The sequence below is a fragment of the Camponotus vicinus genome, unplaced genomic scaffold (genome assembly GCF_025532165.1).
Source record: "Camponotus vicinus isolate PSW18456_S1 unplaced genomic scaffold, iyCamVici1.0 SCAF_12, whole genome shotgun sequence".
Lineage (NCBI taxonomy): Eukaryota > Metazoa > Arthropoda > Insecta > Hymenoptera > Formicidae > Camponotus > Camponotus vicinus.
In genome coordinates this window covers 634,404-656,773 of record NW_028141948.1, presented here as the reverse complement: position 1 = coordinate 656,773, position 22,370 = coordinate 634,404, and the positions used below count along the sequence as shown (strand labels likewise).

The 22,370-nt window shown below is 35.8% G+C and overlaps 4 protein-coding genes across 25 annotated transcripts; 2 read left to right on the top strand and 2 right to left on the bottom strand.

Annotated features, from left to right (window-relative positions):
• Window positions 1-39: 39 nt before the first annotated feature.
• Window positions 40-7,267, bottom strand: LOC145963384 (myotubularin-related protein 9). Of its 4 annotated transcripts, XR_014436154.1 has the most exons (11): window positions 5,827-7,267; window positions 5,581-5,746; window positions 5,222-5,514; window positions 5,045-5,148; window positions 4,650-4,954; window positions 4,174-4,497; window positions 1,870-4,012; window positions 1,400-1,804; window positions 1,064-1,250; window positions 262-299; window positions 40-186 (listed from the first exon to the last, which is right to left on the bottom strand). XR_014436154.1 is itself a non-coding variant. In XM_083085259.1 (7 exons), exons 1-7 carry the CDS (start codon window positions 5,986-5,988, stop codon window positions 3,609-3,611), a joined length of 1,758 nt encoding a protein of 585 aa, XP_082941385.1. In that variant the 5' UTR covers window positions 5,989-7,267; the 3' UTR covers window positions 1,866-3,608. The 4 variants fall into 4 exon arrangements, 1 of the variants encoding a protein (XP_082941385.1); XR_014436153.1 differs by having other exon boundaries at window positions 41-299; XR_014436152.1 differs by lacking the exons at window positions 40-186; window positions 262-299 and having other exon boundaries at window positions 594-1,250.
• Window positions 1,625-12,969, top strand: Zmynd8 (Zinc finger MYND-type containing 8). 10 transcript variants are annotated; one of them, XM_083085253.1, is made up of 9 exons: window positions 1,625-1,800; window positions 6,612-6,894; window positions 6,975-7,426; window positions 7,860-8,320; window positions 8,459-8,783; window positions 8,888-9,068; window positions 9,173-11,077; window positions 11,169-11,461; window positions 11,942-12,969. In XM_083085253.1, exons 4-9 carry the CDS (start codon window positions 7,872-7,874, stop codon window positions 12,068-12,070), a joined length of 3,282 nt encoding a protein of 1,093 aa, XP_082941379.1. In that variant the 5' UTR covers window positions 1,625-1,800; window positions 6,612-6,894; window positions 6,975-7,426; window positions 7,860-7,871; the 3' UTR covers window positions 12,071-12,969. The 10 variants fall into 10 exon arrangements, 8 of the variants coding, with proteins under 8 accessions (XP_082941379.1, XP_082941380.1, XP_082941381.1 ...); XM_083085254.1 differs by lacking the exon at window positions 1,625-1,800 and adding an exon at window positions 5,766-6,443; XM_083085255.1 differs by lacking the exon at window positions 1,625-1,800 and having other exon boundaries at window positions 5,766-6,721; window positions 7,089-7,426.
• A 251-nt stretch (window positions 12,970-13,220) lies between these two features.
• Window positions 13,221-16,665, top strand: Sar1 (Secretion-associated Ras-related 1). Of its 3 annotated transcripts, none has more exons than XM_083085260.1 (6): window positions 13,221-13,358; window positions 13,939-14,052; window positions 15,149-15,268; window positions 15,603-15,668; window positions 15,752-15,987; window positions 16,100-16,665. In XM_083085260.1, the coding sequence occupies exons 2-6, from the start codon at window positions 14,010-14,012 to the stop codon at window positions 16,214-16,216; spliced, it is 582 nt and encodes a 193-aa protein (XP_082941386.1). In that variant the 5' UTR covers window positions 13,221-13,358; window positions 13,939-14,009; the 3' UTR covers window positions 16,217-16,665. The 3 variants fall into 3 exon arrangements, with proteins under 3 accessions (XP_082941386.1, XP_082941389.1, XP_082941388.1); XM_083085263.1 differs by lacking the exon at window positions 13,221-13,358 and adding an exon at window positions 13,378-13,541; XM_083085262.1 differs by lacking the exon at window positions 13,221-13,358 and adding an exon at window positions 13,575-13,738.
• A 1,031-nt stretch (window positions 16,666-17,696) lies between these two features.
• Window positions 17,697-22,075, bottom strand: Hibch (3-hydroxyisobutyryl-CoA hydrolase). Of its 8 annotated transcripts, none has more exons than XM_083085248.1 (9): window positions 21,806-22,074; window positions 20,650-20,740; window positions 20,097-20,472; window positions 19,885-19,955; window positions 19,549-19,781; window positions 18,600-18,841; window positions 18,317-18,536; window positions 18,052-18,239; window positions 17,697-17,981 (listed from the first exon to the last, which is right to left on the bottom strand). In XM_083085248.1, the coding sequence occupies exons 4-9, from the start codon at window positions 19,909-19,911 to the stop codon at window positions 17,836-17,838; spliced, it is 1,056 nt and encodes a 351-aa protein (XP_082941374.1). In that variant the 5' UTR covers window positions 19,912-19,955; window positions 20,097-20,472; window positions 20,650-20,740; window positions 21,806-22,074; the 3' UTR covers window positions 17,697-17,835. The 8 variants fall into 8 exon arrangements, with proteins under 8 accessions (XP_082941374.1, XP_082941373.1, XP_082941376.1 ...); XM_083085247.1 differs by having other exon boundaries at window positions 21,810-22,074; XM_083085250.1 differs by lacking the exon at window positions 21,806-22,074 and adding an exon at window positions 20,924-21,221 and having other exon boundaries at window positions 20,121-20,472.
• Between the last annotated feature and the right edge of the window lie 295 nt (window positions 22,076-22,370).

Sequence of the window (22,370 nt, the reverse complement as noted above, 5' to 3'; positions counted from 1 at the left end):
ACTATTTTTACGGTTGTCTGTACTATTTTTACGGTTGAAAATTTAACCAATTGAAATTATAACTATATTATTATTCGGATATATTTTTAGCCAAAAATAAAAGGGTAAAACTTAGCGTTATTTGAATACGAAATGACGCCGCATCTCTGGACGAACCACCGCTGTGGTAGCTTTTCTCTCAGGATGCTGTGGGAGAAAGATAAAAGAAGATGAAGTTCAAGGTCACGCTCGCTATTGCGCAACACAATCGACGTCCTATACCTGAGAATTCGCCAATATAAAACGTCATACTCGAACACCTAAAATACAATAAGACATATAGCATATAAAGGAATTATCTTAAACTGAAATCTTTAGAGCGAAAAAGATATATATATCATCGGATATTTTTCCAAATTTCATTTGCCGTTCTTTTTAAGGAAATTTACCCACATTCTATAGTTCTCAAGTCTTCCAAAAAATCTCTTTATGAATTCAAATAAGTTTAAAAATTTCTCCAGTAATTTTTCAACTTTTTATCTTAGATATTTTAATTAAAAAAACTATAAATTTTGGTAAATATTTTTATTTAAAAAAAAATAATATAATATAAATTTTTTTCTTAATTTGTAGCGTGGGAAAACTTTCGACGTAAAATTTTTTAAGAAAGAAGTAATAATGCATTCTTGCATTCCTTGTCAACCTTGTCAAACTTGAATTTTTTTGTCGCTTACAACCGTGACCAAAATTCTTTGAATTTTCATTTCAGGTAAGAAGAAAACGCCCTCAAAGTCGTCTTTATAGCAGTTTTGTTCTCGACAGTGGTGCTCATCTCGGTATTTTTTTTATGAAATCGGAACTCGAAATTCCCTGAATTTACATTTCGATACTACTTGAATATGACTATAATACGATTACGTATAACGAGACTATACTACTTTCCTTTCCCGAGCTGATAAAAAAAAGAATCCGGCATTCATCTCGCTGATTCGCGGAAGCGGAGCGAGCGAGCACGTTTTATTCGAGAAAACGGCATCGCCTTCCGGTATAAGTCTCCTAACGCAAGAAAGAGAGAGAAAGAGACCTATCTATCGCCCTCGTACACACATACACAGGCTGCTGTCCAGAAACGTCTCTCGGCGGTCGCTTCGTTCTCCGCTCTTCGCTTCGAAAATCGCATCTTTCTTTGTTGTGATCCCCGGACGCCTTGGGAAAAAGCGACCCTTCTCTCCCCTCCACGTAAGGGCCCTACCGGGGCGGTAAGTGCCTGCCTGCGAAGGAAGAGAAAAGAGATGGTAAGGGAGAAAGACCAGAACGACAAAGAGAGATCGCGGGACCGAAGAAGGAGGGAGAGACAGGACAGGAGAGCGGCGCGGGCCCCCTTCTCCGAGAATGCCCCCTTCTCTGAGAATGCTCCTACCGTCAAGTGAGGCCACTAATGCCATTCTCGAGCGAACGCATCACTCTGCTTTCCGGCTCCGTCAACATCGTTTGTGTCTTCCTTGGACGTGAATACGAAGACGAGGAAATTTCCGCGAAGACGACTCCCAGGAAGACGCGGCGCCGAAGGGAAGAGGGAAGAGACTCATCCCGTTGAACCGTCGTCGATCACCCGTCCAGCGGCCCTGGATGGGTTTGAATTCAGTCCACGTTTCACGATTGTATGCGTGACTAGATCCACACTCATCCAAGGATACTGGACCTGTCCTCGACGCGAGGAGCCGACCAACGTGCGCGCGTGTGGTGGACACCTGTTTCTCCTCTCTCTCTTTCTCTCTCTCGTCTCCGAGAAGCTTCTTCTGGGAAAAGTGATATCGTGAGGTAACTGAAAAAGACGGAAAAGATACTTATATATCAAAATATATTCCAAAGTTGCATAGTGGTACTTACCACGAGTACGATAACGGTCGCAGACGCGAGGTCGCGATTTCTCACGGATCTCCATCGCGCAGATTCGAAACCGGTATAATAATCTCCGCGCGCACGCTCGCTCGTTTGCTCTCTCTCTCTCTCTCTCTCTCTCTTCGCACGCGCGCGCGCGCGCACACACACGCTGCCAAGCCAAGACACAATGCCTAATGGCGTCGCGAGCGCGTCGAAGGACGTTCTAGTCCTTGGGATGTTTAGACTCTCCGCTCGACAGAGTAAACTTATATTTGCATATGTGCGGAGGCCTCTCCTTTGCATCTTTCGTCGTCGAATTTCCACGCGCGAGCGAAAGAGATCGTACACCTTTCGTTTCGCGCGACGCGCTGGAAACGCGGCTTAAGGAATCGAAACACAATGGATTTTTTTTTTCATTTCGAAAATTCAAGTTCTTCGAAATTTTCCTCCTTCAACCCGCTCAAGTTCGTCCATTTCCCTCCGAAGATTTTTCGAGTCACATAATGCGCGATTTTGTACACTTTCCTTCTAGGATTCTAACGGCGACCATCTTGATTTACTTAAAATTTTTTATACCTGTGATCGCTCTTTCTCTCTCTAATTTTTACGCAACTCACAAATAGTATATGTATGCATGTGCATATGTTTTACATATTATATTTAACACACACATAAATGCATATATATATAAAATTTTCCTTCTTCGTTTTACTGTATTAAGCGATCATGCATGCGTATATGTGTGTGTATGTACATATATTTGATCGCGAAATGCGAATGCACGACGAAACTCGATGCATTCCTGAGTGCGGAGCCAATGGCCGTGGGATTCCCTTTCAGTTTCTTTGTGTGTGAACACCTGCCGCGCTTTCCCCTCCAATCTTCTCCCCCTTTTGCCTCAGCAGCGGCAACAATCCCGCCCTTAACTCCTCTCTCTCTCTCTCTCTCTTCCTCTCTCTTTGGTCCGTCGCCCTCCCGCCATCCTTCCCGAATAACGGTAAAAACTCGTCCGTACCCCCGAACAAGCGAGATTTCCTTTACTCTCTCTGTACTCAAATGAAAAATCCGCCAGTTTTACCCTCGTTCTTTAATGGTGGATTTGTAATATACAGTCCATTTTTATTTGCTTACATTACTTTTGGATAAATAAATTATACATGTATATAATATAAGAGGGAAAATGATATATATATATAATAATTGATAAATTATTATATGTAATATATGCACTGTTAAGACTATTACATGTGATACACACAAGTTATGTGCGTTTTATAAAATAAAAAATATCACAATTCATCTCGTCTTGTTTGAATCGTTTACACAGAACACGTTTTTCGTGATGCAAATTTTCCTATACAGACGAAGAGCATAATGTGATGTATGTCGATTATGGGAGATATCTTTTACACACACACACATATATATATATATATATATATATATATATATATACATACAAGATTGACTATATATCAGCAGATATAATCCGCTTTATAAAACCGTAGAGCCATTTTTTTTATAGATGAATAGATATATATTTTTTGTAATCTCAGAGAGATATATTAAGAAAAAGAATTAATTGAGAATTCATGATTACGAAGGCTTCGGCATTCGTGGCAGGCTATTCGCGGAGACCGTTGATCCTTATGAGCTAACGTGGTATTATATAATCGAAGGCATATTGACAAGATCGTTGAACAGCAGTGCGGACTTTAGATTTTCTCGGTTTCTACAAATCTATATCAAGTACTCTGGGACTCTAGACTCAATTGCGCGATACGAGGATGCTCTTCCTGACCGTCCGCGTCCCCTCTCGACATATCCGGATCCAATCGAATCTCCTCTAACGCTTGCTTGATCTGCGCATGTAACTGTCCGGCCACCTTACGCACCGCCGTGTGATTCTGTTTGATCTGCTTTGCGTAGGAAAGCATACCATCCCACGAAGCTGCGTTCGTATGTGCCAGATATAGCTCTCTCCATAGTTTAATACTGATTGGTGCGACGCTGGGCCAGATCACTCCGGGATTCGGTTCATACAACGGATTTATCCATTGTTCTAAAATGTCCGGTTGATTCATATACGACCACAAGCTATAAGTTCGTTCCGATAACCGTAGTTTTATTCTCTCTGCTTCCGAATCACCTATGGAACCGCGTAATATGTTTATATATACGTGTATATTAAATAAAATTATATATTTTTAAATTGATATATATATATATATATATATATATATATATATATATATAATTAAAATAAAAAAAGTAAATGAAGCAGAAATATATAATTTATATTTGACATACCTAAAAATGTACCATAGTTTGAAGAATAGGCTTGCTTATACAATCTGATAAGTAAATCTACTGTGTACTCGAAACTGAATTGGAATTGATGATGCAACTGATACAGGCAATCGAGAAAGAGTAAGAAGGTCGGCGCGTGCGTTGGATTCTGCGAGCTCGAGGACTGATACGCTCCACAACGGGTTCGGCTGAAAAATTGATGGCCCGCTTGCAACCATTCGCGTTCTATGAGCGCCTGAAGTCCTCGTACCGTCCGACAATCAGGATTCAGTATCGCCTGGGCTAAACTAGTTACCACTAATGTAGAATCTCTACCTGTGCTGCCTGGAAATTAAAGTTATGCAAAATTATTACAAGATTAATATACATTTCAAAGCAGATGGGAATTTGATAGTGTGTAAACACGAATATATAAATTTTCACAATATATTAAATATTATATAATTAATATTTAATATATATACACACACACACACCATGCACTAGCACAGCTGCGACTTCTTGATGCAGGCATTGCGCGGTAACGCAAGCTGCGTTTAAAGCACTTTGTACAGCGGTTAGCCATCCACTGCTATCCAATCGCGATAGCCACTGCGAAGTAGAACTATTCACATCGTTGCAAGCTTCTATTAACTTGTAGAAACTATCTGCTAAATCGTGTGGTCGAGGAACTGGTTTATGTACTTTTCGCCATTGTGGATAAGCAGTGTCCATTTCCGTGCCTCCACCTTTGGCTCTGGCGCTCTGTGCCTGACTAATGGATCTCGTATCCACTATGTAACTGTAAGTGAGATTCACAATGAGTGTAACAATTGTCTAAAAATAATAGCTATGATTTATAGACAATCGTGTATCAGCCAGTTATATTTACCCACGTCTTCCCGGACCTAAAACTGCATTCAACAGTCTTTCATCTTCCTTACATCTCTTACCAGTAGCACTGCATAACGGCTGACTGCTTCTCAACAGTATACTCTACAATGAATTGTGCACACTCAAGTATATATATTTATATTTTATAATTTTAAAAGCTCAATTCGTCACTTACTCCTCCCTCGTGTCTGTAACATAAAACAGGGAATCTTCCGCCGTCTCTAAAGCTAGCGGAAGCTACGACAACTTTGTCATCCACCTGACGTGGCACTATGACCGCCGATGGATATGAATTGCACACCTTATAATCTCTATTCAAATAACTAATGCGCCACTCGTCCCCGTGTGCAGCCAACAATCTGGACCACTCAGAGACAGGTGCGAATGCTGTCCATCCATCCTCTATTTGAACCATGACATTGTTAGTTGTCTGCGGTCGATAGAAGAATGGATATTGTAGAGTCTGATCTGCAAAATAAATGACAGAATTACATCTCATTTTCGCGAATAATATAAATACAACAATCAAATTACCTAGTGATATCAGCTTTTCTATGGATAATATGGCATTCATTAAATCATTAGTGGAACCAATATCTAACTGAAGAATCTGAAAGTCTTTGCATTTCAATATTATGCTACCGCCTGGGCTCTGGGTGTTCAGTTTCTTCTCTACAACGTCGATGTTACGGTTCATCAACTAACGAGAATACAAAACTTGATGAGAAATTGAGCATTGATTTGAACTTGTACAATTTTATAATCATCAGTATCGCCTACCCAGAGCTCCTGCCCGTCGTCCTGCCTAGAAGATAAGATGAGATGATGACCACTGATGCATAGTGTCCCATCCATGCTCTTGTTACTGCCATCGCTCCTGTCGATCAACACGACGTTGTCGACCTGCGGGATCAATATGTTATCGCCGATATGATCGCCCATATTATATTATCTCTTATTCTTCTCTACGTGGCGACGAATCCTTCGATAGGCTACGAACACTTTGACGGAACAACATAACCTAGGAGGCACCGCTACTTCATCGAGCTGTCACGAGAGAGTTTCCGAGGCATAATTTCTTTCCGCCAGCCTCGATGTCTCTTGGAAATTAATCGAGTCGCTTCAGCGATCAATTTTCATCGTGACACGCTACCCGTGATAATCCTCATTTATTTCGAACCGACTAGATAAAGGCTCACAGCTGTTGTACGTACGACTGTTTACTATCTACGCGATCCATAATCATAATCCGTCACAGCCATTCGTTTTGACATCGCCTCGGTCGCGCTATCGCTTCGTTGCAGTGAGAAACAGAGAGAAAGAGAGAGAGGGAGGAGAGAGAGAGAGAGAGATGCGTGACCACGTGACCGAGTGTGACATAACCTATTTGAACACTGGTGAGGGAGTATCGTATCGTAGAATTTCGATTGAATTTTAAATAAAGAATAAATGCAGAAAACGTCTGGTCATATTAGAATGAATTGACGAAACTCGTTATTGATATCGTGATTACTTTGGCCAGTTTATTCGCACGAAACATCCTGATTTCTGATACTATTTCCAAGATCGAATAACAAACAGAAAGACCATCGTCGGGGGATTTTTCGCGAAGCTCGCGCTGTCGATGACAGCCGCGATTATCAACGCTTCCTGACAAGAGGCAGACACAGACAAGGTATAACAGCTAGTCGAGCTTTCCTTCTAGACACGACTATGCGACAACCACGTCTAACCTCATTTTCCGCCACTGTCAACGGTACGACGTATCTTAGGAGTCGTTATCCCAGTGTTCGAAAAAAGCCCGAAGCAACAGCATCATCATCATCATCATCGTCATCATCAAGAACGGTAAATAAATCTGTTCTCGTCTAGTCTTATAAAAAAATAATTCTCTTCTCTGAGTGAAATATAACTCATTTATATTCAAGGAAAAGGAGAGGAATAGATGCGATAGAGATGCGGAGAGTACATGATCAAAAAGAACTTCTAAATTAGCGTGCAAATAATACGTCTTGTCATGCGTTTCCTTCGTCTGTCAACAGAGATGAGCAACGCGAATAAAGACGTAGCGGGACGGAGGACGAGTGTCACGTGATCAACGTCGTAAAGGTACAATCACCGAGAGATGGCGCCACTGATGGATCAAGCGAGGCTGGCATCGTACGAAGGCAAATTGTCCGATATGAGGCCGAGGGAATAAGATACCAACGTCGATTTCATCATTGCGGTTCGCTATTCACTAACATTGGCAGTTTATTAGGCGCAGCTCGCCGTTCGAGTATGTTTTGAGGGTGGTACAGCTACGACCAGTAACACACAGCCATTATATTTACCTGGAGAGAGAGAGAGAGAGAGAAAGAGAGAGAGAACCCCTTACAAGGTAAAGATCTGTTTATTGCTCTACAGCTCTCTCACATGTACTCGCGTGCTTCTGCAAATAGCAGCACTTTGGATGGTTCTACAAAGGCGATAATCGCTATCAAAATGTCCTGTGATATGTTGTATTCAGATGTACAGCTGCTAAATTGCTGCTATTAACAGCAGCATTTGTTGTTATGCACTGTAGGAAATGTTATAGGCAGTAAGAACTTGTGAAAGATAACAGTTACTACTTATCTTTGTATTTGAGTGTTGCTGCAATAAATGTATCTTATGTATCCATGAAAATATTCTGGTAGTTTATTGTAAGAACTGTTACATAGTTTATTACATAGTACACTGATAATGTGATTATGATTACATAAATAGATAATACATGTAGATATATGTATCCATGTCGATACTTCTCTCCAATCACATTCTTTGTACTGAAGGTAATAATCAAAATGGCGTCCCATGAAAGCTCTGAAGATCCTGCGAAATCTCCTGCTGCAAATAAAATAGATACAACTGTGCAGTCAAAAGCTGATGAGAAAGAATCATCAATTGTTTCGTCAGTCAACCAGCAGAATGAACCAAACAATAGCATTGATACACAGGAGAAGAAAAGTTTAACCTTGGATACAAGCAATAAATGTGCAGATACGCAAAAAAAGGATGCTGATAATGGGGAAAGTGAAAACAAACATGATTCAAACTCGCAAGTAACTGTAAAGAAAGAATTGGATGATAATGAAGCAGATAAGAAGCAAGAGGCACAAAATGTGGATAAAAAGCAGATGTCAAATACAGATTCTCAAAAGATGGATGAAGAGAAGGATACTAAAATTGAAGATGACAAAGACTCTGTGGCAAAAGTGGGATCTGCCTTAAAACGAAAGCGAAAGGCTTTAAGGTTAGTATAACATTCTCATGGAAAATTTGTATTTAAATGTAGAAAACAATTGATTCTTGCTATTACTCTTGTTATAAAACAAATGAAACTGTAAATGTTATATGTTGGAAATAAAAAGAGAAGTGTTTATATTTCTAGCAATTCAACAGCAATGGAATCTTCTGTTGAGGAAAACAACACTAGGAGCAAGAGAAAAAAACTAAAGAATACAAGTGATCAATTCTGCTGGCGATGTCATAAGGAGAACATCGATGCTCATTGCACCGCATGTCCTCGCTCATGGCATCGAAAATGTATAGGTGGCATGCCATCTTCCTTAGAGAAATGGATATGTGCGGAATGTGCAACCATCTTGAAAGCTGAGAATGCCGAGACGCGTTCCACGGCCATGGCGCAATTGTCCGTGGATCAGTTGTGCATGTTACTGAAGCATGTGGTCGAGAGATTGCGCGACTACCCTGGCGTATGTGCATCATTTTTTTCATTAAATATTTATATAATGTGTCAATTTATTACATTATATGTAATGGATATTTATTTTTAAATAACACTCTTTTATTTGCACAGTCTGAACCATTCTCCAAACCAGTAGATATCACAGAAGTATCAAACTATCTGGATTATGTTGTTAAGCCGATGGATTTGAGCCTGTTGGAATCGAATGTGCGATCCAAGCTTTATGGCAGCACTGACGCATTTATGGCCGACGCGAAATGGATCCAACATAATTGCATCGTGTTTAACACCTGTACGTTAACTTGCTACACTTGTTTTCGAATTCACGTTTAGTTTAAATCGATAAGTTTATTATTAAGTTTGAGTAGATAAATAAATCATGTCAATATCTGGTAGGTGGTGGTGTTTATGCGGACACATTGAAGCTGACAAACGCGGCGAAGCAGATGATCAAAGTGGCGCGTCAGGAAGTCTCGGAAATCGAGGCCTGTCCCGATTGTTACGCGCATGGTAGAAACTTGCCGAGACCTCAACCGTCCTGGTTCATCGAGCCTTGCCGTCGACCGCATCCGCTCGTATGGGCCAAATTAAAGGGTTTCCCGTTCTGGCCTGCGAAAGCGATGCCGCGCGTCAACTCCCAGGGATTTGTGGACGTGCGTTTCTTTGGTGAGCACGATCGCGCCTGGGTGCCGCCAAAAGATCTTTATCTATACTCCGAAGAGCCGCCCGCGCCGTCTCCACGTAAACGAAAGTCCGACATGGATGAATGCGTGCGAGAAATCACTCGACACTGTAGAAAACTCGCGCTTATGTATGGTCAATTCAAGTTTGCGCCACCCAAAGTGCAGTACAATCCGAATGACCCGATGCAGATAAAGTTGATGTTGCCGAATTACAATCCGCTTGAACCTAACAATTATTTTCCCAATTCCGAGCTCTTTGTGACTCCAAAGAAAAAGACACCTGTGAGAAGACGGAACTTGCCGATTAAAGAGAAATCGCAGAACGACGAGTCAATTGATAATGGCGAAACAAACGCTAATTCGAAAGAAACTGTAAACGGTGATAAACGTGAAAAGACGAGCGAAGCTACGCCAAAAGTACAAAAAAAATCAGATATCGTCGATGTTAAGAATATTTCAAATTCGCAGACAAATATAGACGATGATAGTAAATTAAAAAAGAAAATTCAAGTTGAAGTTCCAGTTGCTCAAAATAAAATGGTAAAAAATGAGAAGTCGAAAAATGCAAAAGCATCACTATCTCGATTGAATACTTTGGTTGCAAATAATGCCGCTGAAAGTAGCAGTGCAACAACTTCTAATGTCAGTAAACATATCTCGGAAAAAAATAATTTGCTAAAATCGAAAGACGAATCAAAATCCACGGAGAATTCGCCTAAGCCTGCGACACCGCCAACCAATGAATTATCCAACACGATGCGTACGCAAAAGAGAAGTCTTTTGAAAAATATCATCAATCCCAAATTGGCACTCTCGCAAACGGAAAATGCGTCGAAGAGCATCGCGAAGAGCAGTAAAGTATACAAACCGAAAACAAGAATAGTCGACAAATTGAATGCAGAGAAAGCGTTGAAGTCTATTTTTGCGAGCAAGGAAAACGAGAAACTGTCGTCACCGAATTCGCCGAGCGCAATGATAATGAACAAGACATCGCTAAACAACAAAGAATTGTCGGCTGTTCAAAAGATACCCGAAATCGATATAACACTGTCACCAACTTCAAACGCAAAGATTACTCACCCTATTTCGTCATCATCATCGACAAATATACTAAATCCCGTAGCGGATAAATCCGTTGTGCTATTTGTAGTGAATAACGGAAAAACAGAAGCTGCGAAACAAACTTCGCCGACAGTCGACTATCAAGGCAATAAGGATGTGACGAGAGAGCACAACTCACTTTTAAAGAAGGAGAGCAAAGCTAAAAAGTCCTTTCCTAGTAAATCACGTAATTCACAAAACGCGACTTCACGCCCGTTGTTCAATACAGACGAATTTATCCAGGTTTCCCCGAATAAACAAGAAACATCCACCTCTTATCAATTATTGCCTCCGCAGGCTGGACCGATCAGCGCACGTTTACATCAAAATGCAAACGAGCTCGCAAAAAGAATGGCTCAATTGATGGAAGAGACTTATAAAGAAGCGGCTCAGACCTATATTAACGGTGAAAACGGCACTGTTGAAAATTGTCAAGAGATATTCTTCTTGAAGATGCAAATGGAACATATGAAGTGGAAGCATCAACAACAGCTGGCCGAATTGAAACACAACACTGGTATGTTTATCTTTCCCTCCCTGCCCCCCCCCTCCTACCTTTGAAATCTCACTGTAAACATTACAGAGAACGAAATTAAATTAAATTCCAGATCGTACCATGCGCGAGATGCGTGCAAGTCTAGAGGCGGAGAAGTTACGATCGCTCGAGGAAGCTCGCAAAGAAGCCGAAGAGGAGAAGCTTCGATGTATCGAAGAGACCAAACGAAAGCAGTGGTGCGCTAAATGTGGACGGGAAGCGTTGTTTTATTGTTGTTGGAACACAGCTTATTGCGATTATCCGTGTCAACAGTCACATTGGCCGATTCATATGGAAACATGTTCCCAGCAGCCCACGTATACCCTCCAATCCGCCAGTTCGGATGCAAATTCGAGCGCACAGCAGGTGATGCCCAAACTCGTGTTAAACGCACATCAAGCGACCTGGAGCGTACGGAGAGCCTAGAATGGATTGGTGTAAGTCCCGGCGATTCAAACAGGAAGTTCGATAACTCGAGAATACCGTAAGGGAATATTAATTAATGTAATTTATGTTGTTAAAACTTGTTTCGCTCAGTTTATGTAGTTTAAGCGAAATTGGATTAGATAGTACTGCGTTTATAAATTTATGAAGAAAATTATGATGGAACAAGTAAAACAACAATAATACAAAGATACGAGTATATTTATGAAGGAAGAACTATCGAGAGACAAATAATCAATTTGTTGGCATATTTCATACTTTGTCGGTTTCCCTATTAAAGTTCGATCCTTAATTTGACTTACACTATTAATGCTCTGGACGCTTCAAAATGGACTTACAATTTTACGATGCATTTTTGACTGATTGTGCTGCAGTGGTTTAGCAGCATTCTTTACTTTTCAGAACAGTAAGACCATGACGCACGACCCTGCGGGCAGGGTGTTTACTTTACCACCCAGCAAATTGAGCGGGATTCCGTCATCGTGGCCTGTTTCGTCCCTTAAAAATGAAACTAATCCGGATATACTCTAGGCAAATCGCGATTTACTTGTAATCGATAACCGACTTGATAGTAATTGTAGGATAAAGAAAGTTTTGGTTTTACATTACAGTTAAATAGACAATGTTGCAACGTTGCGAACATCAGCAAATTTTGATACAAAACTTACATTAAAATGTTTATTCTTTATAGTTCGAGATCGACATGTATGTAGTTCATTTCTCTTCTTTGAAAAAGACATTTTCAATTCTACAAATGTATTGTACAAATAATTGTAGTAATTGATATCGTGCAATTTCGACGTCATCAATACTCTTGATACATTAAGTTACAAAAGACTTGAATATAATATTACACGCATCTCATTAATATTTTGTAATAAACTTACACTACTTCTTTAATTTAATTCATTAGTATTAAATAATATTTAATTAGATCATTACTATAGAAGATGTAAAAGATATAGCGATAATATGAAATGATAATCTGAGTAAGAATATGTCGAGTATCCTTAAACAAATAGGTTGACTTGTTGCGATATAAGTAATTATACATGTTTAATAGTTTAAGCATTGATATAATAATAATTCATTCGTATTGAAATTTAATAACGTTAATCTCTCGTGTGTAGTTGCGTGTTTCATATAACGTTTTCGTTCCTCTGTTTCTCCATGTACACTTGAAACGCGAAATAAGAGATGAAGATTATTTTTTCAACTTCATAATGCATAAACGCACTTTTGTCATAAAATGAATCGATATCCTCTCGTGTGTATGTGTATAAAGTATAATGAGCAATTATTATATAAAAAAAAAGTTTATTTTTTCGTTATCACATTCGACGCGTGTGGAATTATAAATAGAAATAATTTCATAAATCTATGAAAATATCTCTCACCACGTTTATTAATAAAATTATTAAGCAAAGATACATCAGAATTTATATTGACTATGCTGCATTCCTGTGAATCCATCTTTCTCTCTCATTAATAGACCAAAAGATGAGACGTTATTTTATTTTTGAATTTATCTGCTAAAGATAATTGCATATCACCATAGCTTTTCGCTCTCGTACAGCGTGATTCGGAAATGCATCTTCCTCGGAAAAATGAAAATGGAGAAAATAATAAAAAAAATTGACGTTTTTAAAATTTCGCGCTGGTGAAGCCCTATTTTGCAGGCAACATGGCGAACGGAAGTAGACGTCACCCAGTGCCAACTGCCAGCCAACGGGGCTCTGTGTGGTCGGGTTGCTCTTTCTATGGGAGAAAAGTCACTTTTCTCCGTCCCCGTGGCCTCCGTACGCTTTTTTCACAGTGGGTATGTCAAACACACCTTTACCGATACGAGTTGACAGGTCCAATCGGATTGTTTTTTTAACGCCCTGTGTATGTGATTCTCGGAGCGATCGGTCGTCGATTTTACGCCTCCGCGTGTCGACAATCTTTCCACGATAAGTGTTTGTGTCAGTGAATGAAAGAGAGAGAGAGAGAGGGAGATTCAGTGAGTCGTCGTCTTTGATTTATAAATCATTCATCAATATCATACGACCAAGAAAAATTAAAGATAATTCGCAAATAGCACGCATCGTAATTTTCGTTTTTACTGCACTTTTCTCGCGTACAAGATTAAAATAAATATAATTAAAAAGAGAGAGAGAGAGAGAGAGAGAGAGAGAGGGGAAAGACTAAGATTCAAAGGTAGGTGTAAAAGAAGAATGAATCGCGAACATGAGCGTATATTGCATTGACGACGACCCGCTGGTTTATCATTGCATTCCTGCACCTTTTCCTGGCACAATAGCCAAGATTACGAAGGCAAATTTTCAAAAAATCAGCTGCATCGCTCGCGCGATCACGTTGGCAGACGGTGATCTCATTAACTTGTCTTATTGTTGCAGAGTCATTCGTTAGTTAACACATACATACACACGCAACACAGTGTAGACGATATATAAACGCAGCTACAAATATGTTTATTTGGGATTGGTTCGCCGGAGTGCTGAATTATCTTGGTGAGTAGAATCTTGATTCGCATCAATGTGCTCCTATGTAATTGATGGAAAAATTGTATCAAAAATCTCGAGAGAATTGTATAATTTGATTATACAGGGTTTCAAAGTTAAACAATCCAATTTTGTCAATATGTTCTACAATAGAAGTAAGAAAGAAATGTATAAGCATAGTTTCCGAAAAGATCTTATTCATTATATACTAAAAATATAATAAATTGAGTGTTGTTATGAATTGAAATACGTTATATATTAAAATGTAATGAAGATGTCAAACAAATAGTGGGTTCGCTGTCGATGCATTGTAATAATGTAAAATTATAATTGTGATTTATAATGTAAAAATAGATTGACTATGTTTATCTAAAAAAGACCAATTGTTAAAGCTTAAGCTCACCAGATCTTACTTGATTTTTATCTGTAGGGAAATGTGAAAACAATAGTATGCTATATAAGAGTCGATCCAGCAATAGGAACTGATAGACAGAATCAATGTATATACTAAATTGAAACAAGATAGATATAAAATTTACAGAATATTCAATTTTTCAAATGTCAATCTTGCATTACAAATGAGGACAGTATTTTGAAATGAAAAATTAAGCAAACTTCTTGTTTCAAATTAACATAATAATAAAGTGTGAATCTATATTAATATAAGATTTTTATTTTATTCTTATTCATAGAACAAAGTCTGATGGTTTTAACTTTGAAACACCCTATATATGATATATACTATTAAACTGACAACTGAAGCTTAATTCTATTACTGTGATAGTACAGAGTATACAGAGATGCATGTTTATTGAAAGAATTCTATTATAGGAATGATTGTCTGATTGAAATAATTTTATATTAATTTCTTTGATTAAAAAGACAATCCTAAACAAAGTTCTTTATATTTAAAAAACAATACTACTTATGTTATATGTTATATATTTATATATATGTTTGTTATCTGACAAAGTATTATTTATTCTTATTGTTTTACCCAATTCCAATGACATTTTTTACTTCATAAACTTCCAATAGAAACTCTGATTTCCTATATAAGTTTGTTGTGATTTTAATCTGCATGATTCTCATCTGTCGTTTTCAGGATTATGGAAGAAGAGCGGCAAACTTCTTTTCCTAGGTTTGGATAACGCGGGCAAAACTACATTGCTTCATATGCTCAAGGATGATCGTTTAGCTCAACATGTACCCACATTGCATCCAAGTAACTAATTTTAGACTAATTTATCTCTTTCTCCCGTGTCCTATTTGTACTGCAGTCCTATTTATAGTGCACTAGCAATTCCTAAAAAATGCATATTTTATGAGTAACAATCTTTTAATACATTCATCATTTCATAATGGAAAGTTGTAATTTATTGTAACTTCTATATCTACATGTATGTGATGAAACTTCTACATGTTTTTTTTTTTTTTTAAGAATACTGAAAAAAGTATGATATATTCCCGTTGTATCAGTTAATAAATTATGAAATATGAACTTGTATATAAATATGAACTTGTTGGTAAGTTATTCTTAATCTTTTTATGTCTTTCAGCATCTGAAGAATTGTCTATTGGAAATATGAGATTCACAACTTTTGATTTGGGAGGCCATACTCAAGGTATACATGTAAAATACAGCTTATGAAATGTTGTTTTTTACAATGTATAGTTATTTACATCTGTGCGAATTGAATCTTCCTAGCACGTCGTGTATGGAAGGATTACTTTCCGGCTGTTGATGCGATAGTATTCCTCGTCGACGCGAGTGACAGATCAAGATTACCAGAATCAAAAACCGAACTAGATGCATTATTAACTGACGAACAACTCAGCGCATGTCCGGTTCTTGTGCTAGGCAATAAAATTGACAAACCATCTGCGGCTTCTGAGGACGAACTTAGGAATTTCTTTAATTTGTATGGGCAAACAACAGGAAAGGTAAAATTATACAAGTCAGAATGATGATCGCATTTTCAAGCTACATCAACCAATAGAAATACACTAAATTATTATCTAAAATTTTTATGCAATAATAATTTTTTGTTTTTAGGGTAAAGTCGCTCGTAATGAGATACCCGGCCGTCCACTGGAACTATTTATGTGCTCGGTTCTGAAGCGACAGGGATACGGCGAAGGCTTCCGTTGGCTTGCACAGTATATCGATTGAACGTACCTATTATTGTACACATAACAGACAGATTTTCGACAGATTCGATTTTCATCATACATTTATCTTTCCTCTGATAACGATGTTGATATCAGAATTGTAATATTCTTCACGCGAATCAGCATAGGAGAGGAATACTGTTTCACCGATCTCAAAAAAGATAGAGAATTCAAGCAGTAAACCAAATTTGAAATTTTCCACAAATAGAGACGAATATTCTCGAAAACATTGTACACGCGAATGATAGGACTTTAATTTTCTTTATTTGACATTGACATATGAACAACTCGGGCGAAGTGTCATTCCTTCTTCTGAATACTTCGAACTCCAATACAAATTTCGTGGAATCCTATCATTTTGCGAGTCACACTAGACGAATAATCATTAATACGTGCTGAAAAATGAAATAAAAACGTTTTGATAAATAAAACTAATGAATTATTTAAGAATTCCAAGTGTTTTTGTAAATTTTCTTCTTTTTGATCAGTAATGTTATATTTAACGGTGAATAGTTATCTCATGTTTTATGGCATCTAGAAAATTGAAAAATGTAATACGTACTTTTTGCAAGTCAGGTTGATTTAATATTCTCATTTTGTTTCTTGTGTGAATAATTTATGAAATTAATAGTATCATCAATGAATGTGTGACACTACTGAATGATATTTTATATTTAATTGCTGGTGTTATATATACCTTTATATTTGATTTTTACTTCTATAGTCTTCTATTTGTATTGTGCCAATATTTTGTATATTTTTTGAAATTTATTATTCAGGAAATGCAGAATACAAGTCATCAATTTTTTTCGCAATAGTAAAAAATTTCATTAAAATAATTTAAATTGTTTAATTGTATTGTTTTTTTTTAGATAGGAAATGGTGAAATTGCATATATCTCAATTATAACCGAGTTATATTAATTAAAAAATAACGTGTGTATATATACGTGTGTATATATATGTGTGTATATACATATACACACATTTTTAACATGTCATTTTTAATGCTCGGTTATAATTTATATATATATATATATATATATATATATATATATATATATATATATATATATATATATACATAAATTATGTGCTACATGTTATAGAACAATCTTGACAGTTATATATTGTCTGTAAATTAATTTATCATTAAAGTTAAAATTTCACATAAATATGTAAATAGGATTAATCAAATTTTGATAATTTGATGAATTTAATTTATATAAATAAATCCTACAAAAAAAGAATTGCTTCCAAAATAAAAATTAAAATTAAAACATGAGAATACATATTTTTTACATGATAGTACTTAGTTGTAAGTACTTATGTTTCCTTCATTATTTTATATAAATAAAATATGTTGTTCTATATTTTACATAGTTGTATATGTCATTTGTTTAGACAAATAATAATTTGATAAATTTATTTATAAATCTATTATAAAAAAATATAGAAAATTGAATAAGAAAAAAAAGAACATTACACATACATCAATAATTTTAATAAAATCTTATAACCCATATAAAATAAGAAAATAAAAAATTTTATAAACACTATTCTTTTCATAACAACATTCATAGTAAAGCTTCGTAACAACATTCATAATAAAGTTTTTTTCTCACAGTTTGCTAGCGCATAATTTTAATTCTTTTTCTGCAGGAAGTCTTGCAAATTGTTTATTTATATATTCATCAGTAACATAGGCCAAGGACGACGGCTTCCATACCGGTTTTTGGTCTTTATCGATCAGGAGAGCTCTGACACCTAAAAAGAGATATGAATCTAAGAACAAGGAAGAAACTTGCTAAATGCAAATGAAACTTTATTTAATTACCTTCGTAGAAATCACTGCCTTCTTGCAGAGCACTACATGCCAATCTATATTCGATCTCTAAACACTCTGCTAATGATTTTCCATTTGCTTCATCGATTGCTTTTTTAGCAATTTTGAGAGAAGATGGAGACATCTGGAGCAGTATGTCTATAGTCTTCTGGGCCCATTCTGAATTATCTTTCTTTAGTCTTTGCAAAAAAATTATATTTCCTAGATTATTAATTAAAAAATATTAACTTTAAATTGACGAGTGTTTATGCTTTACCTCTCAATTATTTCTTCGACAGACGGAGCAGAGAAATAATTTTCTATTTTTGACATGTGAGGCGCCAAACTGAATTCATGATTTAATTTCGGTTGATATTTATTTAAGATCTCTTCGATTATGCCGGTGTTTTGCAATGCTAACAAGTCGTGTTTTAAATCCGCGAGTTTCTCCGACGGGACAAAGTGCGTTGCAATTCCAGCGAGAAGTACGTCGATACCTAAAAATATATTTTTATATGTACATGTGTACGTTTTACTTAATGTCTCAACTAGTAATTTACCTTTTAATCTATGTCCTGTCAGTCCTAGGTAGACACCTAATTTTCCTTTCAATTTGGACAAAAAATAACTCCCGCCGACATCAGGAAATAATCCTATCGCCGTTTCGGGCATAGCAAAAAGTGTTTTTTCCGTAGCGATTCTGTATTTGCCATGTACAGATAATCCAACGCCACCTCCCATTGTTATCCCATTAATTATAGCGATATAAGGTTTATTATATGTTCCAATCAAATAATTCAGACTATAAAAAAAGAGAAAAAAATAACTTTACAAATGTACAGAATAAAAGTTAGGATCAAATTGTATTTATATATTTGTATTGTATCATATAATTGTATTGTATATATTAATGAAATCAAATAGGTGAAAAAAGTTAATATCAATATCCAATATTATGTCCGAAAATGCTTAATTAAAGAACTTAATTATATAATTTGGAAAATAAACGAGTAAAATTGTTTTTATAACTTGTTAGATGGAGTTGCACATATATATTGCATAATGAAGAAAAGTAGTTATTCATTGTAATTGCAAAAATGAAATCACAATAATTCACAAACATTAAAATTATTTTATTTACATTATTATTACATTACATTGAACAAATTAAAGTTTAACAGAAGCAAATATGTAATAGAAGTCTAAAGAATGTATAGCTCAGACTTTAAATAATAACAAAAAAGAGTTATTTTGGTTCAATCAGTGGTCACATCTAATATTTAAAACTCTAATAAAATTATAAAAATTTTGCTCGCTTATTTTTGAAAGTTTGTACCTCTTTAATAAAGCATTTTTATAACATAGATTTATATGAACTTTTTTTTAGTTATCTAACTTTATTAACAAATTATATCCATTTCGTCCCGATTTTTACAAATATACCCAGTATAAATAATATATATAAAATGCTAATTTTTGTGTTTAGATAGATACTGTTTTACAACTTACGTGTATTCGTTTCTGAAAAATTCTGCACCCAAAGTGTTTGTCCTTTTTTCTAAAACGAGTGCTTTGATATCGCCACCTGCACAAAATGCTTTTTCACCCGCACCCTCTATTATTACTAGTTTCTTCGAAGATTCCCATTCTTTAAGAATAGGATAAATCTTTTGAACCATGGACAAATTTAAGGCATTCAATGCTTTAGGTCGGTTTAAAATTATTATACCGCTATCTCCAACCTATTTTTATATATATAATTAATAATTTTAATTAATTCTGATCAATTAATACAGAACTTGACAAAAATTAAAAATTCTAAAAAAACAAGATAATGCTCAATACCTCTTTCAAAAGAACATCGTCACTCATATTTGTTTGTATGTTAGCTGCTCCTTTTCTTTCTTTAGAAGATGCTGAAATTACATTAATAATTTGTACTTAAAGAAATATATATAAATATAATACATCCAAGATCTACAGGTTTCTTTAATATTTGTAATCTTGTAGCACAAATTTATATATTCCAATTAAGAATTAAATAAAGGAAACGTTACCATAATATGTGAAAGTTGTAATACTTTTATAACATGTAGGCTGCAGTCAAGGAGACACTGAGAACGCTTCTTCTTTTTCTTGTCTTCTTCTTCTTCTTCCTTTAGTTTAAGTGGCCACTTCTGATCTGAAAGGCGATCAGTATATTCGAGCCAGCAACAGGTTTAATCTTTTTCTTGTTTTTGATGGCAAGGAGCTTATGTTTTTTAGCTCATACTGCCAGATTTGGTTGGTGAATATTTACTGACACTTTGAAGCGTTTGATTGACCAATCAGGATAAAAGGAGTAAAGATTTTTTAAACCTGATTGATCCTCAGTGTCTCCTTGACAGCTGTATTCATGGGCGTGTTCCAAAATTCACTGCCAGCCCTGAAAATCTATAGTTCACGTTACGTATATTATATATTTTCAGCGCTGGCAGTGAATTTTGGAACATAGGCCATATATTATTAATATTCATACATGTATTATTAATACATTTATACATGGGAAAGAAATAAAATTATTTTCAATCAATGCTCTTTTTTCTTCAAACGTAAAAGCTATATTCTTACCTATGACAGAATCTGCTGTCGATAACCATCTAATAGCAACACGTGTTATTGTTGCACTCGAATAATATAATTTTCCTGGGATGTTCTGGAGCTAGAAATAATTATATTTATTTTCTTCACTGCAGAATTTATTATTTATTTCAACTGATGTAAATTTGATTCATGTGTTTACATAACCCTGGCGAAAATAAGAAACTTTATAAAGCGTTAACAACCGTTGAGTGAGGGTTTTCTGAGAGTTTATATGCTTTTCAAACTTTGTAAGAGCACTTACATAACGCTGTTGGGTTTTGAATGCTTATCAAACGCTGCAGTGTTGCAATTTTTGTTCTACAAACTCTTTATATAATGTTACATGAAAGTTTTGCAATGCTGAGGTAACATTTTTCAGAGTACGTTCAGTAAACGTTGATACATCTTTGTGTACAGAGTTTACTCAGACTTTTCAAACGTTTACGTTTACGCTATAACGTACAAACGTCTTTTAAACGCTGCAGTGTTGCAATTTTTGTTCTACAAACTCTTTACTAATCGTTTTTAAACTCTCGACGAACTTCCACAAACGTTCATGTAAACGCCAAACAAACGTCTCATTTTTGCCAGGGAAGTCGAAATCACCATTATTGTGTGATAAAATGATAATGAATGCAACGAACTCTGACTTTTTAGTTGATTTAGTAAGCTGACGCAAAAGTTGTACATATACGAATGTATACGTATGAGATTATCAAATGTACAGGGTGTCTTAGAATCATCGAATATTCTTCCGAAATTATATTTCTAAGATTAATTCCCAAATCTTGAGAAAGATATTATCACTTTTTCTCTTATTCTTAATGTTATAAATTTTACATGATAAAGTTTTAAATTTAAAATTAGAATTTATTTGAAATTGATTAAAGAATATGATCTATCCACTTCTTCGCTCGAAGAACTTGAATCTGTCAATAAATTTCAATTGTTGTACTCGAAAATTGTAGGTAACAATTTCAATAAAAATAAATCGATTTTAAATCAATCGATTTTAAAGAATCTATTGATATCGGTTTTAAATCAAAGAATCTATATAAAATATAAGAATATTCGGCATATGATATCAGGACATCCGTTACAATTTGCAAAGGTTAACATGTAATATTTTTTGCAATATACATACATACGTTAATGCAGGCATTTGCATAATTTCGAGAAATAGGAATTTCGAGCTTTGTAAAATTAATTTCTATGTATCTATTTTATAAAGTACTGTCGAAAAATCGATCAACTGTCAACTCATTATTAGCTGATGCGAACTGCCACACAGTGTACATTGTAGCTAGAACAGCAACTGTTGGTAATCGCTGTTCTCTTCAATTCTGCTCAACCATAATGCACGAGTATCCAGAAGTGACATCCGGTTGCCTATGTTTTAATTGCCCGTCACAATATAAGAAACAATACCTATAAAAAAACGACCTATTAATTATGATCAGTTGCGTTCGTTTTTGACTGCTACAACTGCTAAAAGCATTTGTTTCATGAATTAGTATAAAGACTTCTTTGCTTAGGTCCATATTCTGAATCCTCTTTTATCGATAAAAGTGCCTCTAAAAGTGGCTTATAGCCAATCAGAAGGCTTATAAGCCACTTTTAGAGGCACTTTTATCGATAAAAGAGGATTCAGAATATGGACCTTAGTCATTTGAACTTTAAATTTTCGCGCGTGAAATAATTTTAACTTT

What these genes read in the sequence shown, in the direction of transcription:
- Sar1 (XM_083085260.1), top strand. Translation starts at nt 14,010, where the DNA reads ATGTTTATTTGGGATTGGTTCGCCGGAGTGCTGAATTATCTTG. An exon ending in CGGAGTGCTGAATTATCTTG is followed by an intron (nt 14,053 to 15,148) that starts GTGAGTAGAATC and finishes TGTCGTTTTCAG; the next exon opens with GATTATGGAAGAAGAGCGGC. An exon ending in TGTACCCACATTGCATCCAA is followed by an intron (nt 15,269 to 15,602) that starts GTAACTAATTTT and finishes TATGTCTTTCAG; the next exon opens with CATCTGAAGAATTGTCTATT.
- Zmynd8 (XM_083085253.1), top strand. Translation starts at nt 7,872, where the DNA reads ATGGCGTCCCATGAAAGCTCTGAAGATCCTGCGAAATCTCCTGCTGCA. An exon ending in GATTGCGCGACTACCCTGGC is followed by an intron (nt 8,784 to 8,887) that starts GTATGTGCATCA and finishes TTATTTGCACAG; the next exon opens with TCTGAACCATTCTCCAAACC. An exon ending in CAAATTCGAGCGCACAGCAG is followed by an intron (nt 11,462 to 11,941) that starts GTGATGCCCAAA and finishes TTTACTTTTCAG; the next exon opens with AACAGTAAGACCATGACGCA.
- LOC145963384 (XM_083085259.1), bottom strand. Translation starts at nt 5,988, where the DNA reads ATGGGCGATCATATCGGCGATAACATATTGATCCCGCAGGTCGACAAC. An exon ending in AGAAAAGCTGATATCACTAG is followed by an intron (nt 5,515 to 5,580) that starts GTAATTTGATTG and finishes TTTATTTTGCAG; the next exon opens with ATCAGACTCTACAATATCCA. An exon ending in AAACTATGGTACATTTTTAG is followed by an intron (nt 4,013 to 4,173) that starts GTATGTCAAATA and finishes GCGGTTCCATAG; the next exon opens with GTGATTCGGAAGCAGAGAGA.
- Hibch (XM_083085242.1), bottom strand. Translation starts at nt 21,351, where the DNA reads ATGTACAACTTTTGCGTCAGCTTACTAAATCAACTAAAAAGTCAGAGT. An exon ending in GACAGCAGATTCTGTCATAG is followed by an intron (nt 19,956 to 20,649) that starts GTAAGAATATAG and finishes ATGTAATTTCAG; the next exon opens with CATCTTCTAAAGAAAGAAAA. An exon ending in AGGCAGTGATTTCTACGAAG is followed by an intron (nt 17,982 to 18,051) that starts GTAATTAAATAA and finishes ATCTCTTTTTAG; the next exon opens with GTGTCAGAGCTCTCCTGATC.